We start from the raw sequence: 17,052 nt of genomic DNA on the forward strand, positions 1-17,052 counted from the left end.
GTGGTCGAGGGTGGATAAAAACAATAACCAAATACCAAAAATCAGATCAGACTCCTGGCTGTAGCTTTCATCTACTTTTAATATCCTACGTATATAATTGAATGTTTTCCTCTGAGAATATCCCCTTAAATGTCCAGTTTCTGTTTCTAAGTGTGGACACAAATCCCTGTCCTGGTAGAGGCAATGATGCACTGCCCTTCAAAATCTACAGAGTGATAAAAATTCCCCCCCTACAGGGATGCTCCTGGTGCAACTCTCTCCCACTCCCTCGCAGTGTGTACAGTGCATAAAATAACTGGGATACAAAAATAGCCGGCTTGGGTTTAGCGCAATGACAAAAACGTAGCTTTCCTTTTGTGTCAATTGAGACAGGCGCTCAGCACCAATGGGCGTCGGAGGAGGTGGCATATGCTAATGAGGGACAAATGTCCACTGACCATGACCTTGAGAAACACAGTATAAAGGAGGGCACATCTCACCAAGCTGTTATTTCGTTGTGGCCGTCCTGAGGTCAGTGGACAACTTTTTTTTGCCTTTGTTTGGTAGGTTCTTTATTACGCATTTTACGCGCGGGCTGGCGGCCCTTTAAAGCGTCTTGTAGAGATATAATTTCATTTACAGAAGTTTAGTAACTGTGTTTACCTTCGCTGGCACGTGTCAGTTAACGCGCTATAGCCTTCGTTTCTATAGTTTTGCTCTCATTTGGTGATAGTGGATTTGCGCTCTTGACGCAGACGCAGCGTTTTGTTTTCATCAGTGATGGAAGGCTGAAGTAACAAAAAACAGCTTTAACATATAAAGAACCACTGACCCTAACGCAGCTTTGTTTTCTCACCAAAAGGAATTGTCTGACTGGTGTGTCCGGCTTTTTGCGGGAGGAGGGCTGCCGGTGAGGAGTTGCCACCATGTCGCGCTTTGACACGAAGGAGTTCGGGGAGGCTGCACCGTTTTTACGCAAATCTGACCTGGAGCTGCTGGCGACGCACACCGTCGCGTTTGACGGTAGGCCTAATAAGGAGAGTGCGAAGGAACGGAACCTTGTAGGGCAAATCACATTAAAGATATTCATATCAGAAATGAATTCAGTTGTGATCCAATGTTAAGCTCGTGTTGGTTTTTAAATAAGGAACAAATTCAGCCATTCATCTGTGCAGATGTATTAGTTGCAGAGGTTTTAAAGAAACAATAAACAGACTTCGAACATGGCAAAATATGACAAATAATATTGCTTACTTTAAGATAATGTGTTGTGGGAACAAAAGAAACAATATCAACAACTGTTTTTTCAAAGAAAAAATGTTCAGTTCATCCTTATTCTAATGTTAACCTTTTTTTCTTTTTTTTGCTACAGAAATAAAGTTTTAAAATAACTTCTTCAATAATATGTGTGTTTGTGCCACATAGATTTGTTTGTGAAAAACTTTTATTTAGAGATGATTTATTTATTATTATTATTTCCTCAATCAGTTTGTGTTTTATTTTTGTCTCAGCCAACATTTGTACTACAGAGAGTTTTGCTGTTTCCCAGCATTGTCCCACTCATCACCCTCTGCTGTGCTGGTAGGTAAGAAGCGAGCCTGGATCCCCGATGAAAAAGAGGCGTACATTGAGATCGAGATCAAGGAGCTCAGCGGTGACAAAGTCATTGTTGAAAGCAAAGATGGGAGGGTAAGGGATCATCCCTCTCTATGACAACCTAAACTGGTAGACACCTCTTCTTTAACACTGCATGCACAGTACAGTCCCATGTCCCCTTCCTCATGTCCGCCTGCGTCCATCCCTTCAGACTCTGATAGTGAAGGACTGTGACATCCAGCAGATGAATCCTCCCAAGTTTGACATGATTGAAGACATGGCCATGCTGACTCACCTCAACGAGGCCTCTGTGCTGTACAACCTGCGCAGACGCTACTCTGCCTGGATGATCTATGTGAGTATCCCATTATGGACTGATGGCACTTCCCCTTTCCCATGTTTCCATGTTCCCTTAAGAGGCGTGATGATCCAGATTCAGTTACACAGTTACAGCAATGTCAGCCTGTCAGTGGCAGAGCTGGTCATTTTGGCTGCAGGGGATGCATCATGGTGTGTTAATCTTGTGTCATGCTCTGTGCCCTCAGACCTACTCCGGGCTCTTCTGTGTGACTGTAAATCCATACAAATGGCTGCCCGTCTACACGGCCCCTGTGGTCGCCGCCTACAAGGGCAAACGCCGCTCTGAGGCGCCGCCACACATCTACTCCATCGCAGACAATGCATATAATGACATGCTGCGCAGTGAGTGTTCCCATGTGCTAAAATATCATAACAACATACAGTACACACAAGCACACACACACACACTGCCATGCTATGTTACAAGCCTTGTGTTGTTTTCTCTCCATCAGATCGTGAGAACCAGTCCATGCTCATCACGTAAGTATCAACTGCTTCAAATGAATATGTTTTTTGTCTTGTTCTAAGTCACCAATCAGAGAAGAACCAGACAGCTTGTAACTTTATAGGAAGCCATATAACATGTAGACCGTCCACACACAGCCACTTTAAAGATTTGATATTTTTTTGCTCCAAAGTTTTTGTCTTTTTCTTTCTGTTTTGTAACATGCAGTGTAATGATTTTGATTCACTCCACCTTTACCAGTTTTGTTTTTACCTGTTGTATGTGCACTATTTTTCACACTCCTATAGCGGAGAATCCGGTGCTGGCAAAACTGTCAACACGAAACGTGTCATTCAGTATTTTGCCATTGTGGCAGCTCTTGGGGACACACCTGCCAAAAAAGGAGTAAGGCTGATGTGGCAACCCATATTTTTGTTTCCCAGCTTTTTTTTTTTTTTTTGCTGTATTTTATTTTTGTTTTCTTCATTTTCCTTTTTTTTTGTGGTCCCAGGAATCCTTCACTGTATTCCCTTTAAACCGTGTCCATACATTTTCCTTGAGAACTGATTACATCCGTGTCTTCACCCTCATGTGTTGTGTTGCCCCTTTCCAGCCACTTTACTCTGCTTTCTTACTGATTTTTAAACTATTTTTCTTTTCCCCTTTTCCATTACCATTTTTTTTATTTTTGGCTTAGAATTTTCCATTATTTTCCCCTTTGCTTTGAGTTTTGGTTTTGACTTTTCTGTGTTGTTTTATGTTAATTTTTTTCCTTCCTTTCTCTCCCCTGCGTTCACCGCACTTCATCACATAAAACAAGGTGGCCATTGTTTTTTTTTTTACCACAGCTTTAACAACCAGTATCTAATTTTCCAGTTGGTTATGATGTTCCCCTTTGGTTGTAAAAATCATTATTCAATCATGCTTTACATGATATGACACTCACAGGCTTCTCACCTTATTCTTTTGCAGCAAGGTCCCACCACGAAAACAGGGGTGAGTTTAAGCTGCAGAAAACAATATCTCAGCCACATTTTGAAATCAATGTAAAATAAGACTGTAAATTGTATAAAAAATAAAAAATAAAATAAATAAAATATATATATATATAGTATATTTTGACTGGGCATCTTTACATTTGACTTTTAATTTTCTCTCCCAGGGGACTCTGGAGGATCAGATCATTGAGGCGAACCCTGCCATGGAGGCATTTGGTAATGCCAAAACACTAAGGAATGACAACTCATCCCGTTTTGTGAGTACCTGAAAAATTCCCTGTTTATACTTCACTGTGTATACTTTCAAATGGGTTTGATATTCCTGCCATTTGTTGGTCATTTGAAGATACTTTGTACATTTTCCCACAGGGCAAGTTTATCAGGATCCACTTTGGACCTAGTGGCAAACTGGCCTCGGCTGATATTGATATATGTGAGTTAACAATGTGTTCACTGTCATCATCATGCCTTTCTCTTCTTGTTTCACGTCTAATGTGAGCATGTTACTCTTCTCTCTGCCCTTCAGATCTTCTGGAAAAATCCAGAGTCATATTTCAGCAGCCCGGTGAGAGGAGCTACCACATTTACTACCAGATCATGTCGCAGAAGAAACCGGAACTGTTAGGTGAGTCATTCTGGCTGCTCTGGATGTTTTATTACGTACCACTGTGGGACTGTGACGTGATCCTGCAAACTCTCTGTTCCAGACATGCTGCTGGTGTCCTCCAACCCGTACGACTATCACTTCTGCTCCCAGGGCGTGACCACCGTGGAGAACCTGGATGACGGACAGGAGCTGATGGCCACTGATGTAAGAGCTTTTATTTTTCCCCACACAGAGAGACATTTGAATCCAGCGCATTGTGTAGATTTGTGAAGTTGTGAAATGACTTACTTTTCTCGGCTTCTCTGCAGCATGCCATGGACATCCTCGGCTTCCTGCCTGATGAGAAGTACGGCTGCTATAAAATAGTCGGAGCCATCATGCACTTTGGCAACATGAAGTTCAAGCAGAAGCAGCGGGAGGAGCAGGCGGAGGCCGACGGGACTGAAAGTGAGAGCCAGGGACATCTGGCAAAAAGACAACCATTTGATTTGATTTGAAAGCACATTTGTGATTTTTTTTTGTCCCTTGTTTGGTCACCAGGTGCAGACAAGGCCTCTTACCTGATGGGAGTCAGTTCAGCCGACCTCATCAAGGGCCTCCTCCACCCAAGGGTGAAGGTGGGGAATGAGTATGTGGTGAAGGGACAGAATGTCGAACAGGTGAGGAGATACAGTGTCTTCATTTTAATCATCTGAAAGACAATGAATGAGATCATTTTTCTGTAATATGAGGTGGAAAATGATTGACATATTTATATTGCGCTTGTTTTAGTATTATTATTTTTTATATTTTTATATGCACGTATCTTATTTGTTTATATATATGGTTATTTCCTTTACTTAAATTTCACCTGTTTTATATGAGCTTATTTATTTTATTTGCACTTGCACCATGTGTTTATGTATGGGCTCAGTGCAGGTTATATGTGCTCGCATGCCATACATGGGCTTACATGGGTCTGATTTTTTTTCATTTTTATTCTGTAAATCATGTAATCTGGAAAGCACTGATCTTGAGCTTGAAAAGTGCTACACAAATAAAAGTATTATTATTATTATATAAAAGCAGGGCCGTGGTATAAAAGGTACTTTACAAGGTAGAGAAGACAGTGCGTTCAGCTTCGCTTCATTCTGCTGGACGACTAGTCTGCTAACGAGGGACGGCTTCATAATTCTCAGTGGATCCGTAGACCAGCCACTCCACACACTAGAATCTGGTATCTAAGCAACTGGGGCTATCCATGTGAATGACAGCTGTATTCCTGTGTGTGTGTGTGTGTGTGTGTGTGTGTGTGTGTATTTGTGCATGGGTGCGGTAGGTTACCTACGCGGTTGGTGCTCTGGCCAAAGCCACGTATGACCGCATGTTCAAATGGCTCGTGGGACGGATCAACCGGACCCTGTACACCTCCCTGCCCCGCCAGTACTTCATAGGAGTCCTGGACATCGCTGGGTTTGAGATCTTTGATGTAAGCTGATCCATACTGCAATTATTTACCAGAGGTTAAAGGTGTATTCATTATTATCAAAAACTAGTTCCATCCCACTGATTTTCTGCTTCTATGCTCATGTTTTGGTTTGATATCAACAGGTGCTCTGTTTGTGCCGCATGCTTTCTTATTGTGATGAACTGGCTTCACTGCAGGATGAATGTCCGTAACATGTTCTCATATTTTTCATGTATTCTAATGCTTCCTCTGAACACCTGTTCCTCTTTCAATGCAGCTCAACAGCTTTGAGCAGCTGTGCATCAACTTCACGAATGAGAAGCTGCAACAGTTTTTCAACCACCACATGTTCATCCTGGAGCAGGAGGAGTACAAGAGGGAGGGCATCGAGTGGACCTTCATTGACTTCGGGCTGGACCTTCAAGCCTGCATTGATCTCATTGAAAAGGTAAACAAGGCATTTTATCCATAAGAGATCAAGTCATAGATTCATCATAAATGAGTGTTAGACTAACACCCTGCTCTCCCTCCAGCCGCTGGGCATCATGTCCATCCTCGAAGAAGAGTGCATGTTCCCAAAGGCCACAGACAGCAGCTTCAAAGCCAAAATGTATGATAATCACATCGGCAAGTCGCCCAATTTCCAAAAGCCACGGCCGGACAAGAAGCGCAAGTACGAAGCCCATTTTGAGCTGATGCACTATGCCGGAGTGGTAAGTGTGTTCTCACTAAAGCCAGAGACAGTCTCACAGCATTGATTATTACATACAGAATTCAACATTTGGATGTCCCCGCTGTTTTTTTTACAGGTACCATATAACATTATTGGCTGGCTGGACAAAAATAAAGACCCTCTGAACGAGACGGTGGTGGCCTGTTTCCGGAAGTCCGCCAACAAGCTGCTAGCTTCTCTGTATGAGAATTATGTCGGCTCAGACGCAGGTACAGTAAACGGGATTCTGGCAGAGGACTGTAGCATTTAGGGGACACTTTAAGGTGGTCAAATTAATCACTCTGCTAATGACCTCGCAGCATCCGACCCCAAGACCAGCGGCAAGGAGAAGAGGAAGAAGGCAGCCTCTTTCCAGACCGTGTCGCAGCTTCACAAGGTGAGACTGACACCACAGGGGAAAATGGTCCATTACTGATGCAGAGTTTATTCCAAATCACTTTCAATGTTTTGTGTGGTGTGAGAGATTGTGGGCACTCACTGGACAGCTGGGACGGAGGCAGTTAAGACTTGCAGTGATGTTTAGGGCAATGATCACATGAACATCACTTTAAGTCTGTGCTGGCTCCTCTCTCCTTCACATCAAGGATTTCACTTGTGAGGGGCACAAAGAATCAAATGTTGTAAATGAAGAGTTTGTTGTTATTTTTTTGCAATGAGTGATGTTTTAAAAGTAAAGATATTTTTAGTCACTCATTAAACTTGATTGTTTCTCCTTTCCTCCAGGAAAATCTGAATAAGCTGATGACCAACCTCCGCAGCACCCAGCCTCACTTTGTCCGCTGCATCATCCCTAATGAGACCAAGACTCCAGGTAACACACAGCACAATCATATCAATCACAATCACATATCTCCAGGAGCAAAACAAATGGGAGTAGGCTCATGCTTTGAAACCTGTTCGCCACAGGGATCATGGATCCATTCATGGTGCTGCACCAGCTGCGCTGCAACGGTGTGCTGGAAGGCATCAGGATCTGCAGAAAGGGCTTTCCCAACCGCCTGCTCTACGCTGAATTCAAACAGCGGTACAGATCACGTTCAGATCACTTTTATGGATATCACGGCATGGACTTAATCAGTCATAATCAGTCCTGAAACCCTCTTTTATTCATTCATTCAGCTACCGCATCCTGAACCCCCAGGCCATCCCAGATGATACATTTGTGGACAGCAGGAAAGCTGCAGAGAAGCTGCTGTCCTCCCTGGACATTGACCACAACCAGTATAGATTTGGACATACAAAGGTAGGAGGTCGCAAAATAAACCCATATGATTATTAAAAATTCTGGAAAAATTGTCTTTTGTTTTAAACGAGTGTGATAATAAATTAAAAATAATCGTATGTGATGGAGTCTTAGTTTTCATGCTTTCATACATTATTTTTGGTTAGTTTTTGATTTTAGCTGCCAAACCCTGAACCCTTAATCATTGTTTCATCTGACAACCTCCCCCCACGGCTCCATGTAGGTGTTCTTCAAGGCAGGCCTGCTGGGTCACCTCGAGGAGCTGAGGGACGAGCGTTTGGCCAAAGTCCTGACGTTGCTGCAGGCAGCCGCTCGTGGCAAAATCATGAGGACGGAGCTGCGTAAGATGATGGAGAGGAGGTAAAAAAGACCAAATGACTTTTGCTTTTGGCGACAAAGTAACTTTTTTTGTGAACCTGAATGAATATAAAATGTATTCATAGGCACAGGAAAAGCCTTTGAACTGAATAGCTCACAGGAAGGTGAAGACATGAGTCCTCCCTCAACAGTTGCTTCTCCGAACAGGTTCAATAGCAACACGATCAGCTGCGAGCCTTTCAGCTTGTGATACACTATACCTTAGTGTTCACTCCCTCGCTCTAGTATGTGTGGCATGCAAGGGCAGTGTTATCGGCGTGTGTGAGGCGTGTGCTTGCCCTTGTATGGTTGCCAGGCATGTGTGTGGCCCTACTGTTAATGAAGGCCCCATCCCTCTCTCTCACACACACACACACACACACACACACACACACACACACACACACACACACACACACACACACACACACACACACACACACACACACACCCCTCTCGCAGGTCTCTGGCCATTCTCTCCATCCACTCTCTCTAACTTAAACAATGCTGACGGTGTCCTCAGAGCCAGGTGGCGACATGTGTCAAGTGGCAGCTGCTCGGGCCCTCCCTAAAAATACAACCCCCGGCCCCCTTCGTGCCCGATGGCCCCTGGCCCCTTTTGTCCACGGCGCCTGTACTTCTAAGTGAGTGCATTGGTGGGATATGTGGCGGGTGACAGAGGATTAAAGTCGGTCGTTGGACAGAGGGCTTTAGTTTCTAAATAAACACAGACGCTCACCTTTGAGAGGCACCCGGCATGGAGTCATGTCAAAAATGCAATCAGCCCCCCTCCACCCTCCACCCCCCACCCTCATTCAGTCACCTCCCACCCCGGCGTGTGCACGCTCACTCAAACTCACCCTCTAAACACTGACAGGAAGTCCTTGACCAGTCTGCTCTGGGTCCATATTTAGGGCTGTGAGACGCCATTCTTCTGAGACTAAATCAATCTGGTAACCCTGTTTGGTCACAGTCATGAAACATCAAAAGCAGCATTAGGTGTATGATTTCATGTTGCGTCCCTCAGTGTATGATTAGATACAAGGCAGTGGATAGTTGCAGGATTAGTGCCAAATATTAAGCGCCAAGGAGAAGTAACTGAATAAATAGATGGGGAACTCCAGGATAAATCTTTTTGACTGTCTGCTCTTTATGTGATCTGAATTTGACTTCTAGTGCTTTTAAAGCACCGTGTGGCCTACATCCACGGTTTCCAACATTTTGTACCTGATGTCCCCCCACAGCCCTGTCAGAGGAGCTTCATCACCACCACCAGCCATGTTCCAATTGTGTTCATTTGTAGTTAGTTTAACATAACTATATACAAGTTGATATCGTTACAATATTTTTTGTTTATCCATTACTTTTAGCTAACCTCTCGCTTGTTAACTAGACTTTTCATGCACTGTCAATCGCAAACTTCAGTATTGAGGTGTTTCAGCTGACTCAATATGTGGATATATATTTTTAAATCAAATCATAATTGTATTGTTTTTTTGAAATTAGTTGAGCTACTCCACATTCATTACACATACCTCTTGGCAATTGCAGAAATACCCATTGGTTTATAAGTATACTTGATTGGGAATCACTAGTCTCCTCTCTTTGACAAGAAAATATTTTGAAACAGAAAATTCCTCACTCCATTGCCTCCTTTTATTCTGTCCTGTTTTCAGGGAGGCTCTGATGATCATCCAGTGGAACATCCGGGCCTTCAACACTGTCAAGCACTGGCCCTGGATGAAGCTCTTCTTCAAAATCAAGCCTCTACTAAGGAGCGCCGCCACTGAGAAAGAGCTAGCTTCTATGAAGGAAGAGCTGGCCAAGCTGAAGGAAGCTCTGGAGAAATCTGAGGTCAAGCGCAAAGAGCTGGAGGAGAGGCAGGTTAGCCTGATCCAAGAGAAGAATGACCTCTCTCTACAGCTGCAGGCAGTAAGTGGCACTCCGGATGTATTCACACATTCCGCTTTTGGAAAGACAGATACTGTAGTAGTGTGGGATTGCACTGAACGCATACTCTTTCTCTCCTGTCTCCCATAGGAGCAGGACAATCTGGCAGATGCCGAGGACCGCTGCGAGCTGCTCATCAAAACTAAGATCCAGCTGGAGGCAAAAGTGAAAGAAATCATGGAGAGGCTGGAGGACGAGGAGGAGATGAGCGCTAATGTGCTCGCCAAGAAGCGCAAGCTGGAGGATGAGTGCGCTGAGCTGAAGAAAGACATTGACGATCTGGAGATCACTCTGGCTAAAGTGGAAAAGGAGAAACATGCCACCGAGAACAAGGTAAGGAAATTGGAAAAGGAGAGCAGTAAGTTGCCTCCAGAGGGTGCTAAGAGGCCACAGAAAGATCCACAGCACATTCAGTGGATGGTATATGTAGGGGGAAAAAAAAAAGTGTCAAATATATTTTCGGCTTGTGGCTCGCAGGTGAAGAACCTGATTGAGGAAATGGCAGCTCTGGATGAAACCATACTGAAGCTGACCAAAGAGAAGAAGGCTCTCCAGGAGGCCCACCAGCAGACTCTGGATGACCTGCAGGCAGAGGAAGACAAAGTCAACACTCTGACCAAAGCCAAGGCAAAGCTGGAGCAACAAGTAGATGATGTGAGTTTATTTATTACCTAAAAAAGCAGAGGAAAAAATATACTGTGACATATCATATACATAATATTCTTCAACCTTCCTACTGTAAATCAGCTGGAGGGCTCCCTGGAACAAGAGAAGAAGCTGCGGATGGACCTGGAACGGGTCAAACGTAAGCTGGAGGGAGATCTGAAACTCTCCTTGGAGTCTGTTATGGACTTGGAGAACGACAAGCAGCAACTCGAAGAGAAGCTGAAAAAGTGAGTTTTCATATATTCACAGAAAAATGTTATCTAGCTATTAAGAAGTAATGATTAACAATGATTGCTAAATATTTTCTAACAGGAAAGACTTTGAAATGAATGAGATGAGCACAAGGATTGAAGATGAGCAGGCCTTGGTCAATCAGCTCCAGAAGAAGATAAAGGAGCTACAGGTGGAAACTAGTCTCTTGACCTCTAATAGAGCAGTCATGAAACACCATTTTGACAAAATGACTGACCTCTGCTTTCTTCCAGGCTCGTACAGAGGAACTGGAGGAGGAGCTGGAGGCCGACCGGGCTTGCAGGGCCAAAGTGGAGAAGCAGCGTGGCGAAGTGGCTCGTGAGCTGGAAGAGCTGAGTGAGCGCCTGGAGGAGGCTGGTGGCGCCACCTCAGCCCAGATCGAGATGAACAAGAAGAGAGAGGCGGATTTTCTGAAGCTGCGGCGAGACTTGGAGGAAGCCATGCTGCACCATGAGGCCACAACGGCAGCCCTGCGGAAGAAGCACGCTGACAGCGTTGCGGAGCTGAGCGAGCAGATCGACAGCCTGCAGCGAGTCAAGCAGAAGCTGGAGAAGGAGAGGAGTGAGGCCAAGATGGAGGCCGACGATCTGGCCTCTACTGTGGAGCAGCTCTCCAAGGGCAAGGTAGATAGAACAACAAGGATAAGCCCACTGAAAGATTTAAAGTAGTATGGGACCAAACAAAATTTCCATACTCTTGTCTGCAGGCCACTTCAGAGAAGATGTGTCGTCTGTATGAAGACCAAATGAACGAGGCTAAAGTAAAGGTTGACGAGCTCCAGAGGCAGCTCAACGAAACCAACACCCAAAGGGCCCGTGCTCAAGCTGAGAGTGGTAAGGAACTTTCATTTTATCATAAATCTCACAAACAGATTTCACAGACTGGTTAGTAACACAAATACATTTTTCTCCGCCCCATATAGGCGAGCTGAGCAGGAAGCTTGAGGAGCGGGAAGCCATGGTCTCCCAGCTCCAGCGTGCTAAGACCTCCTTCAGCCAGAATGTTGAGGACCTCAAGAAACAGCTAGAGGAGGAGAATAAGGTCAGCTCCTTATCACTGCATCAGGCAGTGGTTGTTATTTAAAATTGAAAACTATCTCTGAAGTTCAGAGTTCCTCCAGTTTGACTGACTTCTCTCCACCATCATGATCGGTTTCTTAAGGCTAAGAGTTCCCTGGCCCACGCGCTGCAGTCATCTCGACACGACTGCGATCTTCTGAGAGAGCAGTACGACGAGGAGCAGGAGGCCAAGGCTGACCTGCAGAGAGCTCTGTCTAAGGCCAACGCAGAGGTGGCTCAGTGGAGGACAAAGTATGAAACTGACGCCATCCAAAGGACTGAGGAGCTGGAGGAAGCCAAGTAAGTGAGATACATTTTTCACGTCCAGAAGGTACACAATGATCGTTTGAATGCATGAGTGGCAAATGTGTTTCCCTCTCGTTAGAAAGAAGCTAGTGACACGTCTGCAGGAGGCTGAAGAGACGGTAGAAGCTTCCAATGCCAAGTGCTCCTCCCTGGAGAAGACTAAACATCGACTCCAGACAGAGATCGAGGACCTGGTCATTGATCTGGAACGTGCCAATGCTGCAGCTGCTGCCCTGGACAAGAAGCAACGCAACTTTGACAAGGTATTAGCTGATGACACCCTGATACAGACCACTGCTTTTGCTGTCCTCAAGGGAAATCTGTCTTTTTACCCAATGGCTTGGTAGGATTGGGTTCTGGTACCATGTACAAGGCCAACTCATGACTTTTACTTACAAAATGTGTCTTATTGTTTCCTCCAGGTGCTGGCTGAGTGGAGACAGAAGTATGAAGAGTGCCAGTCAGAGCTGGAGACCTCTCAAAAAGAGTCTCGTAGCCTGAGTACAGAGCTCTTCAAACTGAAGAACTCCTATGAGGAGACCCTGGATCATCTGGAGACCATCAAGAGGGAGAACAAGAACCTCCAAGGTACCTGTCATTGTAGTTCACATCATGAATACCCAGTTAGAAGGTTGCAGTAAAAACAGAGCATTAGTTTTACCTCGACATTATACAAAATATAAACAAATTTTTCTGTCTCTACTCCCTCAGAGGAGATCGCCGACCTGTCAGATCAAATCAGTCAGGGAGTGAAGACCATCCATGAGCTGGAGAAAATGAAGAAGGGTCTGGACATGGAGAAAAGCGAGATTCAAGCTGCCCTGGAGGAAGCTGAAGTAAGCAGTTTGCTTGCAGTCTCTCACTTCCTCCTTGTGGTCTGGGATATTATTTTTTGATATTCTGAGTAACCTACGGAATATTTTCAAGCATGAAGTGTGTGTCTGTGTCAGGGCACTCTGGAGCATGAAGAAAGCAAAACGCTCCGCATCCAGCTGGAGCTTAACCAGATCAAGGCTGACGTTGACAGAAAGCTGGCAGAGAAGGATGAGGAAATTGACAACCTTCGGTGAGAATCATTGATAACTGTTTTCATCCTTCTTTCTTGCAGATCTGTGATTCTATCCCATCAACCACTCCATGCAAACTGCATCCTCCTAATTTTTCTCTCCATGACGTTTCACTTTCTAGCCGTAACCACCAGAGAACACTGGAGTCCATGCAGGCCACCTTGGATGCAGAGGCCAAGTCTCGCAACGAGGCAGTGCGCCTGCGAAAGAAGATGGAAGGCGACCTGAATGAGATGGAAGTGCAGCTGAACCATGCCAACAGGCAGGCCTCGGAGTCCCAGAAACTCCTGAGAAACCTGCAGGTTCAGATCAAGGTGAGTCATCTAGCGGCCAGTCAACAAACTTACCCAATGTGTCAGATTCATTGGTAAACGGACTGAATTCCATTGTTCCAACATGATCTGTGACTCCAGGACGTTCAGTTGGAGCTGGATGAGACTGTTCACCAGAACGAGGAGCTGAAGGAGCAGGTGGCGGTGACAGAGCGCCGCAACAACCTGCTGGCTGCTGAGGTGGAGGAACTCAGGGCTCTGCTGGAGCAGAACGACCGAGCACGCAAGCTAGCTGAGCATGAGCTGCTCGAGGCCACTGAGAGGGTCAACCTATTGCACTCTCAGGTAGGAAGATGCACTTACAACCACCGTGCAGTGCTTTTATGATAAATGAATCACTTCAAATAAATAAATGAGCCTATTAAAGGATGCTCACTTACTTTCAGTAGATGGGCATGAAGAGGGTATTTCATTTTTCAAGTTAGCTAGTCCTTGTGGTTGTTAGCTGAAAATATTCTGCTAAAGCAAGCTTTTCTAGCCCACATGTTTTGTCTCTGGCTCAGCTGCTCTGATAATTGATGACATGTTAGGTTCCACTGAATCCCAGCGAGTGGTTACCAGTTTTAAGAAATTAAAGAGACCACAGTGGAAACAAGATAAACTGACATTTTAATCCTGAGATGACTCTTTGGCTCCAGAACACTGGACTGATCAACCAGAAGAAGAAACTGGAGAGTGATCTGTCCACGCTGTCAAACGAGGTGGATGATGCTGTGCAGGAGTGCCGCAATGCAGAGGAGAAGGCCAAAAAGGCCATCACTGATGTAAGATCTTGAATAAACAAAATATAAAGTGCATGATATAAGATGTGTACACTACAAAATTACTCAAAATGAACTCAAACATTTTCACTGTTTGTAATATTCTGTAATTTTATCTCTGCTGTATAATTGACCAGTTTACCTCACGTCTTACATACAGTCCACTGTAAGCTGTGCCAGAGGCCTGTTGATGTTGCTGCTGCTAGTCCAGTTAGAGATCACCTAATGCCCATTTAACACTGATCCTCTGAATTTGTAGGCAGCCATGATGGCAGAGGAGCTGAAGAAGGAGCAGGACACCAGCGCCCATCTGGAGAGAATGAAGAAGAATATGGAGCAGACCATAAAGGATCTGCAGATGCGTCTGGACGAGGCTGAGCAGATCGCCCTCAAGGGAGGCAAGAAGCAGGTCCAGAAGCTGGAGGCCAGGGTGAGAGAAGAGACAAATTAAATGCTTATGTAGTCACTGTCCCACCTGATAATCATTGAAATGGGTAATGTGTTTTGTTTGTAATGAGTGGGCTGGTCATTTTCTGATCTTGCTGCTAGGTCAAAGAACTGGAGAATGAACTGGAATCTGAGCAAAAGAAGAGCCAAGAGTATCAGAAGGGAGTGCGCAAGTATGAGAGGAGAATCAAAGAGCTCTCCTACCAGGTAAACCACCAGTCTGTTTGCACGTAGAGCATGCAGGGGTATAAATATAAATGCATGTGTTTTTATTTTACAAATTGAAAGCTAAGGTAAGACTCCCTGTGCTGTTTGTCCAGGCTGAGGAAGACAAGAAGAACCTGGTCCGCCTGCAGGACCTCATCGACAAGCTGCAGGCCAAGGTGAAGAGTTACAAGAGGCAGACTGAAGAAGCGGTGAGTCCACTATCAGTAGTTTAGGATTATTGTACTTGATGATGATCGTGTTGACCACTCCTTTAACTATAGCTAGAGTGCTGGAGTGGTTTATATAGTGGGAAAATAACTGCAGGGCCTGAGCACCCCTTTAGTTCACTGTACACTAAATCGTTTTCTTGGTTTCCTCCTCAGGAGGAGCAGGCAAACACCAGCCTGTCCAAGTTCAGGAAGCTCCAGCACGAGCTTGATGATGCAGAGGAGAGGGCCGACGTGGCCGAAACGCAGGTCAACAAGCTCCGGGTGCGCACCCGGGACCAAGGTAGCAAGGTCAGTAAACTAAATACATAATGCATTTCATATTACAGTATGCTGCCGAATTGTATGACCTTTGGAAGTATTTATTAAAATTAGCCAGCAGGCTTCATAACAAGAACTAATCTTAGAAGGGACTGGATGTAATCCTCTGTTGAAGATGACCTCACATAGCTCTCTCATGTGATCTCTAGTGCGGTCATGAGTAACTCTATGACACTGTGTATGTGGTTGCTAATAAACATCCCTGTCTTGTGTATTTCAGCTTGCCGAGTGATGTGGTGAGGCTGCACGCTGCGGCCAAACATATCACAGCCGACCAGCTGCAACAGCTGTGCTCGACTGTGAAGACACACCCAAATAAAGACTTTTAAACCTTTAAATGTGACTGTTTTGTATTTTCTTTCCCATTGTGAATGTGATAAAGATAGAAATCCCACAAAGAAGGTCTAAAGAAGAATTTATTATCATTAATTTGACAAACAGCTGTTAAATAAGGAAAATGAATGTTCAATACCAGCATTAGAGGAGGAACATGAGGGTGAAAGTTGGTTCGAAGTAGTGATAGTAGAATGTGAAACCAAAACATTTTCTGTTTGTTTGACGGTCAAACAAGGTCAGTGAGGGAATTAAGACTGAAGTGTGCAGAGGTGAATTTATAACACAATCATGTGAGATTTGACGCATTATTCAATGCCAAATGCAAATGAAAAGAAACATGGATTGTTATAATAATTCAGATTTTACACCATGAATATTATCCACTGTCAGCATCTCTTAAAAGGTCAATCTTTTCAACAAATATAGATGCTGTAAATCCTGGTGAAGTGAGACACAATCATATTTGAGTTTTCAACGTGAGTTTAGGACTGGCTGCAAAATGTGTCTAATAATATCCTCATCATGCCAAACATCACATAAACCTCCAGTTAATAAAGTCAAAACATCAGGGATCTAAAATAAAAACCAAACAGTGTCATATTTAACACTACGCAGCATGTTCTTGGCCCAGAGGATAACATTTCACCATTTTCTATACAAACTAATGAATGAAGTCTAAGGCCTACTAGGAGCATCACACCACATACAGCATTAACTGTTGAGAACAAATTCTCATCATACAGAAGGATCACTCTCTCTGAAACTCAGATCACAAAGCTACAGAAGTCAGGGGTCAAAGATTGTTTATATAGTTGCTCCAAAAGAGCGCTCACAACATTCATGTTTTTCTACCAAAAGCCTCATTGACTTCCACGGTGGTTGACTGTAGTGACGAGGAGGATTTGGATCAATAACACACGATCAGTACTAAGAACGTAACATGTGTAACATGTCACTTCATGTTATCAAGAAACCGATGCAATTATCTCGGGAATCCAGCAGAGACACACAAAGAGAGAAGAGAGAAGCACTTGTAAAGTGTAGTTGCATTAACTTCACTGCAAAGCACAAAAGATGAACTAATTCAAAGTATGTGCACACCCATCAAGAGATTTAAGACATGCTGAATGAAAGCTAGAAAAACAATGGGGGAACATTTCTGGTTAATTAGCTTTAAAGCAAATAAAAGGCTTTCAAAGTGTGAAGGACATTTGTGTTTGCATCCCAAGGCGGCATAGCACTAGTAACTCATGGCAGCAGGGGCCAACTGTAGAAATACCCTTATACATTCACATGAACATGTATTTATGACTCATGACATGCTGGGAGTAAAACTGTACCCTTCTCATTAGAAGTA

At 44.3% G+C, this 17,052-nt stretch overlaps 1 protein-coding gene across 1 annotated transcript; it reads left to right on the top strand.

The window, feature by feature from the left end:
- The first annotated feature begins 874 nt into the window (after positions 1–874).
- Positions 875–15,682, top strand: myh7ba (myosin, heavy chain 7B, cardiac muscle, beta a). The gene is made up of 42 exons (XM_070902468.1): positions 875–1,002; positions 1,565–1,668; positions 1,787–1,930; positions 2,121–2,277; positions 2,388–2,415; positions 2,689–2,785; positions 3,543–3,635; positions 3,748–3,811; positions 3,905–4,003; positions 4,086–4,189; positions 4,294–4,432; positions 4,526–4,644; positions 5,304–5,453; positions 5,710–5,889; positions 5,966–6,145; positions 6,242–6,374; positions 6,465–6,541; positions 6,889–6,976; positions 7,072–7,189; positions 7,285–7,408; positions 7,632–7,768; positions 9,442–9,697; positions 9,806–10,048; positions 10,193–10,369; positions 10,463–10,608; positions 10,694–10,784; positions 10,867–11,256; positions 11,340–11,466; positions 11,556–11,674; positions 11,795–11,991; positions 12,077–12,260; positions 12,420–12,585; positions 12,709–12,833; positions 12,948–13,063; positions 13,186–13,378; positions 13,478–13,681; positions 14,035–14,160; positions 14,417–14,587; positions 14,707–14,811; positions 14,925–15,020; positions 15,195–15,329; positions 15,580–15,682. Exons 1-42 carry the CDS (start codon positions 906–908, stop codon positions 15,589–15,591), a joined length of 5,811 nt encoding a protein of 1,936 aa, XP_070758569.1. The 5' UTR covers positions 875–905; the 3' UTR covers positions 15,592–15,682.
- Positions 15,683–17,052: the final 1,370 nt, after the last annotated feature.

The sequence above is a fragment of the Enoplosus armatus genome, chromosome 3, assembly GCF_043641665.1.
Source record: "Enoplosus armatus isolate fEnoArm2 chromosome 3, fEnoArm2.hap1, whole genome shotgun sequence".
NCBI classification, from domain to species: Eukaryota; Metazoa; Chordata; class Actinopteri; order Centrarchiformes; family Enoplosidae; genus Enoplosus; species Enoplosus armatus.

Excerpts from the sequence above, each read along its gene's own strand:
- myh7ba (XM_070902468.1), top strand. The coding sequence starts at position 906 with ATGTCGCGCTTTGACACGAAGGAGTTCGGGGAGGCTGCACCGTTTTTA. Across the intron at positions 2,786-3,542 it reads ACACACCTGCCAAAAAAGGA|GGGACTCTGGAGGATCAGAT; the intron begins GTAAGGCTGATG and ends TTTCTCTCCCAG. Across the intron at positions 4,190-4,293 it reads AGGAGCTGATGGCCACTGAT|CATGCCATGGACATCCTCGG; the intron begins GTAAGAGCTTTT and ends GCTTCTCTGCAG.